The following is an 11,530-nucleotide window of genomic DNA, read 5'->3' on the forward strand; positions in this document are numbered from 1 at the left end:
CAAGAAAATGGAGGAAGGAGATGTAAAAACATAATGTATGTGGTTGCTTCTTCATACAGCACCCAGCAGTAGTAAGTCCATATCAGCTTGGTTCAAAACCCTCTGAACTCAGAGGAAAGGCTTTCTTTGGTTTTGCTGAGCTTTAGGACAGTCTCCAAAATAAAGGCCCAGGCAGAAATCACTGCATGTCAAGTGAAATCAGAGAGATTTATGAGTGTACTAGCTAAGCAAACGAGGAGGGCAGAAGGCAGAGACTTGGTGTAATTGCTTCGATACTACCCGGACAGTGATTGAAAGGACCCTGTCTGTTGCTCTACCCACTCAATATCACGGGTTCTGCCTTTCATTCTGTAAGGATCTAACAGGATCATCTTGATTTGCACCCTGGGACCAGTGGAAATTGTACTCATTTATAGTTGAAATTTGCTACTCACATAGGAGAGACGCTGAAAAGTTTTACTGAAAGTTAATAAGAAACTGCTGTAAAGCTCTGAGGCAAAATAAGAGAAAGTTTCATACAAACAGGCTGCCTGTTACAGTCGCCAAATTGGTAATTCAGACACTTTTATCTGGGGAGCCTAAATCCAAAGATCTACAAAATCTCTTTCTTTGGGTAAGGCCCCTGGGCTTTCTGGAAAGAACATTTGCTCCACAGGAATTTCTCACTCCAACCCAAGCTGTGGGGGACGAACACACCATCATTTATGGGAAAGATGGTGGGATATGAGGAGAGGGTGGTGACTGATTCACTGCTGTAGCCAAGGCATGGCTGGAGAGCAAGTAATATTTACAGCAAAGTGGTCAGCTATACCATCGCTCAAGGCAGACTTAGGCCACTAAAAGGTTAGTGCCTCTTAGCTACAGAGGGAAGGGTTTGCCGACAATGCCAGAGGAAGGCAAGAACCATCATCACGTGAACTCGCAAGGAAGGGAAATCTCCTAAACCCAAATCTCAGGATGTGGTCTATTCATATAGCACAAAAGTATGTATACAGAGAAGAAAAAGCTGTTGGGAGCTGCTGCAGACAGAGGAAAATTTCTGATTCCCCCCACTTCTCTCCCCCATGCAGGAGAAATGACCCATCCCTCATCCCCTTGGAGGGGAAATCAACCCCCTGCTTGGGCCAGCTCACAGCTCCTGCGTGCCTGCAGATGTGAGACAGAGCAAACAGGCAGAAAGTGCAAGGTCCTTTCACTGCATCAAGTCCTACCTAACAGTGATGGAGAGTGGAGGGGGAGGAAATCACTGGGAAAATGAGTGCTGCCAGGAGAGAAGGAGATGACTTGGGGCAGTTCTCTCTCTCTGGAGGATTTGCTGCACTCAGGGGACCCCCCTCTCCTGGAGGGTCACCTGTGGGGCCAGTTGTAACCAGTTCCCTTATCGAAGCCGGGGGGCAGAGCGCGGCACTCCGGCTCCTGCGGGGATCTGGCAGGAGGCAGCTGAGCTCCCTCCGGGCAGAGAGTGGGGATATAAGCAGAGGCATCCATGGGCAAAGCGGCGACACGGTGCCGAGCTGGGTTAGGATAGGATAGGATAGGATAGGATAGGATAGGATAGGATAGGATAGGATAGGATGCAGCTCTCGGCTCTGTGCTGCGGGGCCTCGCTGCTGCTGCTCGTCCTGCCGTGGGCAGGAGCGCAGCCACCCGGCGGCGAGCACGGTGCGGAGCTGCGGTCCTTGCAGGTATCGGGGCCGGGGGGTGGCCGGGGCTCCCGGGGCGGCCATCCGCACCCGTGCCGCCGGGGCGAAGCGGGCAGGAGCGGGGCTCCCTGTCCCCCCGCCGTGGCCGCCGCTCCTCTCCTCTCCTTCCCTCTCCAGGACCTCCTGGAGGCGCTGGGGCAGCTCCGGGAGGAGGAAGGGGAACCGGGCCTGGAAGACGAGCCGGTGGCCGGGGCTGAGGACGGGGGCTCCGAGTGGGACCTCCCGGGGGCGGAGAGCGGCCCGCCGGCTGCCCCGCTCCCGGCGCCCAGCCCTCCCCAGCCGGCGGAGGGGCAGAGCCGGTGGAGGAGTCTCCTCGCCTCCTACAGACGGAGACACTTCTCCGGCTGCTTTGGGACGAGGATGGAGAGGATCGGCGCGCAGACGGGGCTCGGATGCAACCAGTACAAAGCCCGTAGGTCCCGGGTTAGAACCCGCGGCTCCCCGCGGCGCAGGGAAACGGGGGAGGCCGGAGCTCGCCCCTGCCCGCCAAAGCGGAGGCGGCCGGGACAGCCGCTGGGAGCGGCCGCTGTCCCCGGCTGAAAGCCTCGGAGCGGCTCCCCCAGCAGCTCTCTGCCCTTCTCTCCCAGGTTTCTGGAGGAGAGGGAGAAGCTGAAGCCGCGACGGCCTCCCAAGCGCTTCCTGAGCCTCCAGGCCGGTGTCCAGCAGTCAGCTAGCCAGGCTCCCCCCGGAGCCTCCGCGGGGGTGGGGTATGGAGCAATAAACTTTTGTACAAAGCCTGCATTGCCTTTTGTGAGTGTTTTTTCGGTCACGGCGTAGCACACGGTCAGAAGATGCAGAAATCCTCTCCAGAGCGCTCTCCCTCTGCCCTAAGGGCTTAGTCCCGACCCTGGCCAAAGCATCCCACCCGGTCTGGACAAGCCTTTGCCAGAGGGTCACAGCAGCAGGAAGGATGGTGGTTGCATCCTTCCAGGACAATGATCTGTCCAGTGACCCTCCACGCTGCACTGGAGAGGCACTGTGAGGCACCGATGCCAGCTCTGGGACCGTGGCAGTGAGCTGGGATGCCTTTCCCGACAGCTTCACCACTGCTAGCTGTGAATCCTCCCAGGAGGTGGGCACTGGGCTTGGGGTTAATTCCAGGTAGCGTCCTACACGCGCCCCTGTCCCATGGGCTAAGCCGCTGGTATCAGTGCCAAGTTTGGCACGGCGGATCGGTACGGGGTGCCACTAAGGACAGAAGGGCTACATCGCTTTAAAAATACATTTGGCAGCGGCTGCTGAAGGGCTGCCGCTGCGGGCGAAGGGCCGCGAGGCGTTCAGGACCCGGGACAGACGCCAGTCGCTCCGCACGCCGAGCGCCGGCCCCGCTGGGCTCCCCCCGCCTGCCCGGGGCTCCCCCCGCCTGCCCGGGGCTCGGCCCCGCGGCTCCCGCCCCGAGGAGGGCTGCCTCCCCCCCGCCCGGGCCCGGAGCGCAGCCAAGCCCGGCTCACCCGGCCCAGCGCAGCTTCCATGAGCACTCTTCCCCAAGCTCATGTCACTCGGCTTCAGCGAAGCCCCCTCGCCTTCTGCCCGGGTTTTGCGCAAAGCTTCTCAAGGCGAGGCTGTGAAGCACAGGGAGCCCTAAACAGACAGAAAGGCTCGAGGCATTGCCAAACACTCTGCTGTAAAGGAACTGAGAGAGGCAGGGCCCGTGCTGCCTGCGTTGAGCCTGGAGTGTCCAGCAAAGGAAGGGGCAGCCACATCTCAGAGATAATATATCCCGATCAGCTGGAGAAACAATCCATGTTTGGGATGCAAGTAAGTTTCCTCCCCCATGGAAAAAGTGAGGCACCACTTAACTATCTTAATTGCAGTATGGCCTGTCCTATGATCTTGGTGCTGCATGCCCTGCACTGGACATTATTACATTTCCCTTTTTTTTCCTGCACCGGTGGCCTCGTCTCTTCATTACCTTCTTAACCTGATCGAATTGCGAGGCAGGGAAAGAGAGCTTGGGTGGGGTACAGAATAGTCTTGTCAAAGGGACAAGACTGGGAGTTTAGTCACTGGGAGATGAAAGGAATTCAAATCTAGCCTCTTCCTCAGAACAGGACTACAAAGGCTCTTTACAATCAGCTCACACTCTAGCACTCTTCAGCTGCAAAATGGCAATAGGAGAATGGACATCACTGGAAGGATATGCAGCAGGTAGGTTAGGACAGATCTATCAGCAGAAGGAATCAACATGACACCAGCCCCTAGGCTTACAGTCCTTAGCCTTACGGGGCTGAAAAACAAGGACATCTCATCGTCCTGCTGGGGAATGGGCAGTGTGATCTTCCGCTGAGCTCTGTCCACGTACCATCCTCCTCCTCACAGCGATCCACACACGGGGCTGCCAGCAGCACCCTTGGTGCTCTCCCTCTCTGCTCTGAGCAACCGGTGCTGCTTTCTAATGGAGCCTCATGTCCCCACACCTCCTATCCCATACCCTGGGCTGCTGGGGAAATGTGCCCATTTCCCAACCCTAAAACCAGTCACAGAATGCTTTTTATAAGAACCTGCTGCCCTGTTAAGACTCCCAACAGGGTTTTTACTAGGCAAATGGCCAGCTAAGCATGGGCAATGCCTGGGTCTTGACTATCCACTGCTGGGCTATAAAGCCTAAAGTTCATATTAATCTTGCCAGGGTGATGATACTGAGATACCACAAGCAAACAAACAAGTGAGCTTTATAGCTTCAACAACGACAAGCTGAGTTCTGACATTTTACACTCCATTTGCTTTGGCAGGAATGTGAGATAGGTAATAGAGGGCAGAATTTGGCTTTGAAAATACACAGTAGCTATACTGTGACAGTCAGCCATTTTATCCCATCTACATACTCCCATACACAGTACATGAAATAGGGCACAGAAATCTCCCTGTCTTAGAAAAGTGTTGTCAAGGCTGAAGTTGGGCCCCTGCATCTCATTTATCTGCTGTGGAATAAGGAAGATGGAAAAGGAACAAACCGGTAAAAGAAAGGACTATCTCTGGGTCCAGGTTATTGAATACAATCCTGGAATATGAGATTGTTTCACAGGGACAGGTCACTCAAAGCTAAATATTTCACACCTGTGACTGATACTGTGTTCCTCAGTTTCTTGCTGCTGGGTTTGTGCCTCAGAGGTTGCTTTACAGATGTGCTGAGCTCTCAGGCAAAACTCAGATCAAGCGACAATGTTTTTGCACAGAGACAGCACTAGAGAATACTTAGCGGGTGGGGGGTGAAAGGAAAGAAACAAAAAATAAAACAGTAACAGATCCTAGTTATCTTAAATTGGACACTCAATATTAATGAATAATTCTGGTTTATCTTCTCACACTTTCTCAGTTTACAAAACGAAGTTACGCCCTGGCGCAAACGCACACACATCCAAAAGCAGCAGTAAGAGAATACTTGTAACTAATTAGTGAATTACACAGACACTGCAGTATGGAGTGTTAATTTAAAAAAAAAAAGCTGTCAGGATCTTAATTCTTTCTTAATAGCACAAAATAAGAATGTGTTGGGACACACAATAATACAAAAAAAGAGTATTGCCTCCACGTACTGAAAAAAGAAAGCATTGGGGAAAAATAGGGAGTGCTCTTACAATAACGGGCTTCATCAGAACACATGCAGAGTTTGGCTGACTTTGGGATATATTAGGAAAAAGTAGTATTTGAGCTTGACTTCACAACCTTGAGAATGTCCTTTCTAGTATAATTTTGGTAGCTGATCATGTGAACAGTGTGTGCACATGTTTGTACACAAACAGCATGTTAAGACATTTAAGACATGAGAAATATTTTATCATTCTATTATTATTTAGAAACTGTATTCAGGAGATTCTTTCAAGATCTATATTTGTATTAAAAGTCAACAAATTATTACTAGACTGACATTCAACTTGCTCATATATTCGTTCTTGTTTCAATTTAGAATAACAAGAAACGTTAGGAAAATGCAGGATAAGCAATATGCTTCATGATTTAGAACTCTCCTGCAGTTCTGTAAAACAGATTAATTTTTAGTTGCACTATATCAAAGTTACTATACTATATCCACAAAGACAACGGTGGAAGAGGAATTTGCAGCAAATCTGCATTTCCGTAATTTCTCATTTAAGCATAGGCAGTTTTTAGCTAATATTGAAAACTTCAGCTCTGAAAAAAACAAATAAGTACTTTTTGGTTTTAATATATTAAACTAAACATTTCATTTTAACCCCTTCCAAAACACACATATACACAAATTCATTCGTTCTTCCTCAGGGCCAGATTCTGATACCTTTGCTGAATAACACCGAAAGCCATCTATCTAAAGTTCTTGTCGAGCAAGTTGCTTTCTTGTATGACGGTACAAGAAGATTATTCCTCAATCCGACCATCTCTTCTTTAAATTTTATTGATGTAGGGTCAAGCCTTACCATCGAAGTTTAAAGAAATCCCAGTGATTTAAACGTTTAGCTGTTAATAAAGACTAGTGTTTTTCAATGGTGCTGAAGTCAGTTGTCGTGGGGGGCTGGAGGTACTCGGTGTCCCCGCGGAGTCAGTCTAGAAGTTATCGTCTGTATTGAGGCGCAGATCGGGGCGCCTCTGTTGTTGGCAACATACAAACACAAAGTCTCAACGGTGATATCACCTCAACAGCAATGGGAAAAGAGAAGTGGCCCAAACCTGGGATTTTCAGCACACTCCATGGTATGCGGTGGCTGTGCATATTCCATATATAGAAGGAAAGTGTGCACGATACTTTAGGTGTCCTAAAAGTAGATCTATCTTCAAGCCTTTAGTCTCCACCAAATACTCATCTGACAAGCCTATTGTTTTCCCTGTAAAAGGTAATTTCCCTATGGAAGGCTTCTAACTGAGCAGAGTTTAGAGCAGTTTCAGGGTTGTTTCCCATCTCCGTAAATCTGACCATAGGGGTCTCTTGAAAGAAAATTGCTAAGAATTTCCAACTGGACTATGTAATCACAGCGCCTGGTATCAAGAGGAGGGGGAGTGACATGAAATCACTGACTTGTGACATACATTCCTCAGCAACAGCAGCTGCTGCCTAATGACAGCTAATAAAGGGAATCTTCCCTTGACAGAGCTGCATGCCTGCAGTGGGACTGGAATGTGCCCCAGATAAATCCACTGATAACCTAGGAAGCAGAGATCACACCCAAAGAGTATAAAAGACAAGCTTCGGAAGCGAGAGGATAGGACAAGGAAGAGAGAGACCTGAAGAGACATCTCAGAAGAAACAGCTTGAACTTCCCTATTCCCAACGAACCCAGCGCCATGGACACTAAAGGCTCATTTTCCTGTGGCTTCCTCTTGCTGCTGCTCATCCAACTCCAGTCCAGCAGAGCCAACCCTATCTACAGCCTCAGCCCTGCCAAAGAACTGGCCAGCATGGAGGTGAGGACTCTCTCCTTTTGCAAGGTTAAACTTTTGGGGTGCTTAGCAGAGTGTGAGGTGGTGTTTTTGCCTTTCTTTTGCATGATCAGATAGCCACATGAGCGATCGCATGCCGGGGGATAAAGTCTCAGTTCTTCACAGAGGTTCAAAGAAGCTCTATAGAGCAATATCCTCCAATGCTGGGTTCACTTGAGCACCTGGGTAGCAGTGGGAAACAAAATTCTGATGTTGTGGGATGTCTGCTTTGGGTTTTTGGTTCTTTTTCTCTTAAAGATCCACCTTCCTGGGAGCAAAGTCCCAGAGAGGGGAAAAAAAATCATCACAGTAGCTCTATAAGAACAAATAGAAAACTTTCAGGTGGGCTCCTGTTTATGCCACTAAGTGGCAGGAACAGTGAAGCAGGACAGCCATACGGCTCTAGCTTTGTGGATTTAAGAGAACTGGCTGCATGTGGATGGGAGATCAGGAGGTGAAGTGGAGCACCCAAAGTCAAACTTTTAGAAAAGTTGCTAGAGGAATAGTATGATCATTTAGTGTGACTCATCCAGAAAAGCTTCTAGAGCTATGAAATTACCAGGTGCATATTTTAATGAATGATAGAAAGCATCCATTGTTGCAGCACAATACAAGCTTAAGACTCAGTCTTGCAAGATGAAGACTGAAAGCTCAAACCTTTCCTTGGACTGGTACCAGTGACCAGCTTCTCACAGCATCAGACCCTGAGAACAAACCCCCTGAGATGATGAGGACAGTGTCAGCCAAAGCTAAAACTGCCCCATGCCTCTAGGCTGCTTCCAGCAGCTAGCCGAGAAGAGTGGCTTCCAAATGCATTCACTGTCAAGCAAGCCATAAGGCTCACTCCTCTACATTCTACTTCTAGAGATGGATAATTAGATTCCTCCAATTGGTTGAGCTGCCCTTGTGGAGGTTATCTGATCCCTGTTACACAAAGCTTTAAAAATTATAGAGAGTAGTACCCAGGAAGAAGTCACATAGCAGACATAAATTTAGCATACAGGTATTTTCAGGGAGATGCATGTTACTTTAAGGAGCAGCAATCCTGTAACTCCTGGTGAAAACACCAAGAGCTTCTCCAAGTGATGTCCACTGAAATAGCCAGGGGTGACAAGCAAGCAGATGGTCTTAGCCAAAAAAAAAAGAAGAGAAAGCCAACTGCTGGCAAGCAGCATTCTAGGCAACTTCTGAGAACATGGGAGTGGACTATGGATTCAGAGGTGCTTTGGGATTGTGTACCATTGGTGGGTTGAGTAGTGTCTGTGCTGTGAGTAGTGTCAGACCTTGCTTTTTTTCTCTGCCAAGAGCTCTTCTAACCTTGCCAGTAAGATACACTTTGGTGGCAAGCAGCTTCGATCAGCTCTCAGCTAGAGCTACCCATAGGTGGAATTAATGTGAACAGGGATTTACTGCAGAGGACAGAGCTCAAGTACCACCAGCAACCCTGGGATCCAGCCTGACAGTCTCCCTAGGGCTGGCTATGGGACCATTGATGGATGCATAATTAGATGACTAGAAGAGCTAGCACATGACCACAAAACTAGGAGTTTCATGAAATTAATCCTTCTCTTGTAGGCTCTGCTGGAGAGACTGGAGGATAAGTTTGCAATGATTGAAGCCCTGGAGTCCAATCCTGACCTGCAAGAACCCAAAACCCAGGAGGAGATCCCACCAGAGCTCATAGATGACAGTGATGACCAGAAGGCTGAATCCAGGCTAGCACCCAGCAACCCTCTGTCCTACAGGGACCCCTTCCTCAAGAGACTGAGGGGGCTGCAGATGCCCAGGATGATGAGAGATTCTGGCTGCTTCGGGAGGAGAATTGATAGAATCGGCTCCCTGAGTGGAATGGGTTGCAACGGTGAGTCCCGCCTAAGCCATTTCACCAAATAGAACAGACTGCATCTGTGTCACGCAACAGGGGAGGAGCAGGTTCTCATTTAAGTCTTTAATAAGACACAGTTTGAGAAAGGAATTCATTTTAGCATAATATTTAAGCTAGTATTGGTTTTTCAAAAGAAACCCCCTGTATATTGATTTGGTGGGTAAAAGCGCCGATGGCAATGGTGACAGATCCTGAGAGAGAAACAGATTCTAGTAACATCTATTTCATGTTTGGCTTGCAGGTTCCAGGAAGAATTAGGACAACCTCCCTATACCCTACTCTGAAGAATGCTTTACAGTACCCGTTCCTCCCAAGATGAAAGCCGGATGCTTTCTAAGCTCTTCAACAGAAAGTGATTCCTATTTTTATTTATTTATTTATTTATTTATTTGATGTTTTTTAAAGAACATTTCTTACTCTAGCACCAAGAGACCATCTTTAAATAAAACTAACACATTAGACATCTATGCTGGACCTCTCTCCTGTCTGTTGCATTAAAATTTCTTGTATTTTCCTAAAGTCAAAAGCCTATGCTTTATTGGTACTCTGGTACCCACAAGGCTGGATCTCATTTACACAAGACAGAGAAAGTATGAACTTGGTAGAAACGAAAATGAGTTTTTCACTAGAGTTTCTCCCTCTGCACTAAGAAATTATAACAGATTAGCAGGAAAGAAAAGCTTGCTCAACATTGAAAGACCAACATGAGTCCTCTTATAGACAGGGTTTCAGTAACAAGAGAACCTTTTGCTGGTATAGGTTATTCAGTCAAGGGAACTGCCACAAATCCCTCATGTAAGCAAAATTTACATGAAAAGAAATAAGAAAAATCATAACACTCCACGAGTTTCAAGATAACCAGAGGGAGGAAACGGAATTCATTGTATATGCTTTCTAGCACTGACCAAATAAAGGTTACGAGCATCAACAGAAAGATACATCATTAACTGTGTCTTGTCTCACTCTGCATGTGGCTGAGGTGCTGATCCCCAGTGTTTCTTGATGGATCCTCAACGGGCTTGAATCCTATCATGGTATTTCTCATGTGAGGGCAGGTCGGATCACTCCAATTACAAAGCAGCTTGTACATAACATCACTTTCTGGGAATGGCCCCTCATAAAGTTGTTCTGAACATGGCTGATGGGAACACTGCAAGTCTGATAAAGGTTTCATTTAAGACTTTGTAGCTAGATTTCACACCCATGATCTGAATTTGGCCCAAACCACATTCTCCCCCCCCCCAAATAGGGTTATATTGCCAAGACCACATTCAGTTAGCACCTCAAGGACCAAATAGCTTGGATTCCCAAGTCAGCCACAGCAACGGCATTGAGCCCAGGCTCAACGCAACTGTCCTGTGATTGCACATACCACTAGAAACTGTGTCATTTTGAGCATCTAATTTTGGGTCTCATTCCCAGCATCCATTACTTGAGCACCCTGGAAAGCTCATTCAGGGCCTAAGAACACAGCAGCACCAGGATAGACTCAACTGCAGAAGTCTAATTCTGACTTTGCTTATGCATGTGCACATAGGGAGAGGAATGTTACTTGGTCAAGATAGGCTACGGGGAAGCAGATGTGCCAGAGCCATGACAGTTGCTGACAGCAGCTCTCAGGAACCATACCTACAGTGAAACCTTAAGTTTGTTTGAGTGCTGAATGGCACACCACTCCTGCACATGCCTGTTTACAGCTAAGGCTGCTGTACCACTTTAATAGGGCCTATGTCACACATCACATTTCTGACGAGCCGCCCTCCCAGTCACTCCCTGTACTGCTGACACGGCCTCTGAGAGGCACCTGCGTGCTCCCTGCCACGCCGGGCCTTGTGATTCTTCCCTAGGGAAGAAGAGCAGAAGCCTACTCTGAGGGAATCATTTTGCTGCACTCCAATGGGAAACAACACCTAGTGTGATACAAATCACATGTCAGAGCCTCTCCTGCCAGCAGCGCCAGCCAAAGATAAAATACTTCATGCAATAGTGCCCACATAGGTTTCCCTGGCAGGAGAACCGATTCCGAGGTCAAGACTCCCCGCAGCTACCATGAGACGTCTCTGCAGTGAAAAGCTACAGTGACTCTGCATTTACTCAGAGGCGGTTTCACAAATCAAGGTGGTGTGAAGTCACCCTTTGGGGAGCCTTTGTGGGGACAATGGGGCTTTGTCTTCTCAAACAGGCTTTCCAAACACACCCCTGCAGCCACCTGTTTCCTGCTGCAGCAAGATGGGAACACGCACATGGATCCCTCCACGCTAGCAGTGGGCAACAGCCTGACTTCCCATGTGCTGCTATAAAGGAAAGTAAAAACAATCCTTGTACTCTAACAATAACAGCCCTTGCTGGAGCTGAATTTTACCTAGCCAAGCAAAACTTGCATAGACACTGTAAATTGTCCCTCCCTGTCAGCCCCTCAAGGCACAAAACACTAATGAGTCCAGTGGAATGTGCTAAAAATGGCAAGAAGAGTTGGCGCTGCCTGACCCAAAGCCAGGTGGGTCCAGTATTAACAGCAAGCCAGTTCCCGGTGGAACAAGTCTGTATTGGC

The 11,530-nt window shown here is 48.5% G+C and overlaps 2 protein-coding genes across 2 annotated transcripts; both read left to right on the forward strand.

The window, feature by feature from the left end:
• The first annotated feature begins 1,520 nt into the window (after nt 1-1,520).
• On the forward strand, nt 1,521-2,419 carry LOC143169099 (uncharacterized). Its single transcript, XM_076356284.1, has 3 exons — nt 1,521-1,685; nt 1,821-2,115; nt 2,291-2,419. Exons 1-3 carry the CDS (start codon nt 1,575-1,577, stop codon nt 2,314-2,316), a joined length of 432 nt encoding a protein of 143 aa, XP_076212399.1. The 5' UTR covers nt 1,521-1,574; the 3' UTR covers nt 2,317-2,419.
• Nucleotides 2,420-6,959: 4,540 nt separating this feature from the next.
• Nucleotides 6,960-9,262, forward strand: LOC143169070 (natriuretic peptides A). The gene is made up of 3 exons (XM_076356235.1): nt 6,960-7,079; nt 8,670-8,955; nt 9,221-9,262. The coding sequence occupies exons 1-3, from the start codon at nt 6,960-6,962 to the stop codon at nt 9,235-9,237; spliced, it is 423 nt and encodes a 140-aa protein (XP_076212350.1). The 3' UTR covers nt 9,238-9,262.
• Nucleotides 9,263-11,530: the final 2,268 nt, after the last annotated feature.

The sequence above is a fragment of the Aptenodytes patagonicus genome, chromosome 19 (assembly GCF_965638725.1).
Source record: "Aptenodytes patagonicus chromosome 19, bAptPat1.pri.cur, whole genome shotgun sequence".
Lineage (NCBI taxonomy): Eukaryota > Metazoa > Chordata > Aves > Sphenisciformes > Spheniscidae > Aptenodytes > Aptenodytes patagonicus.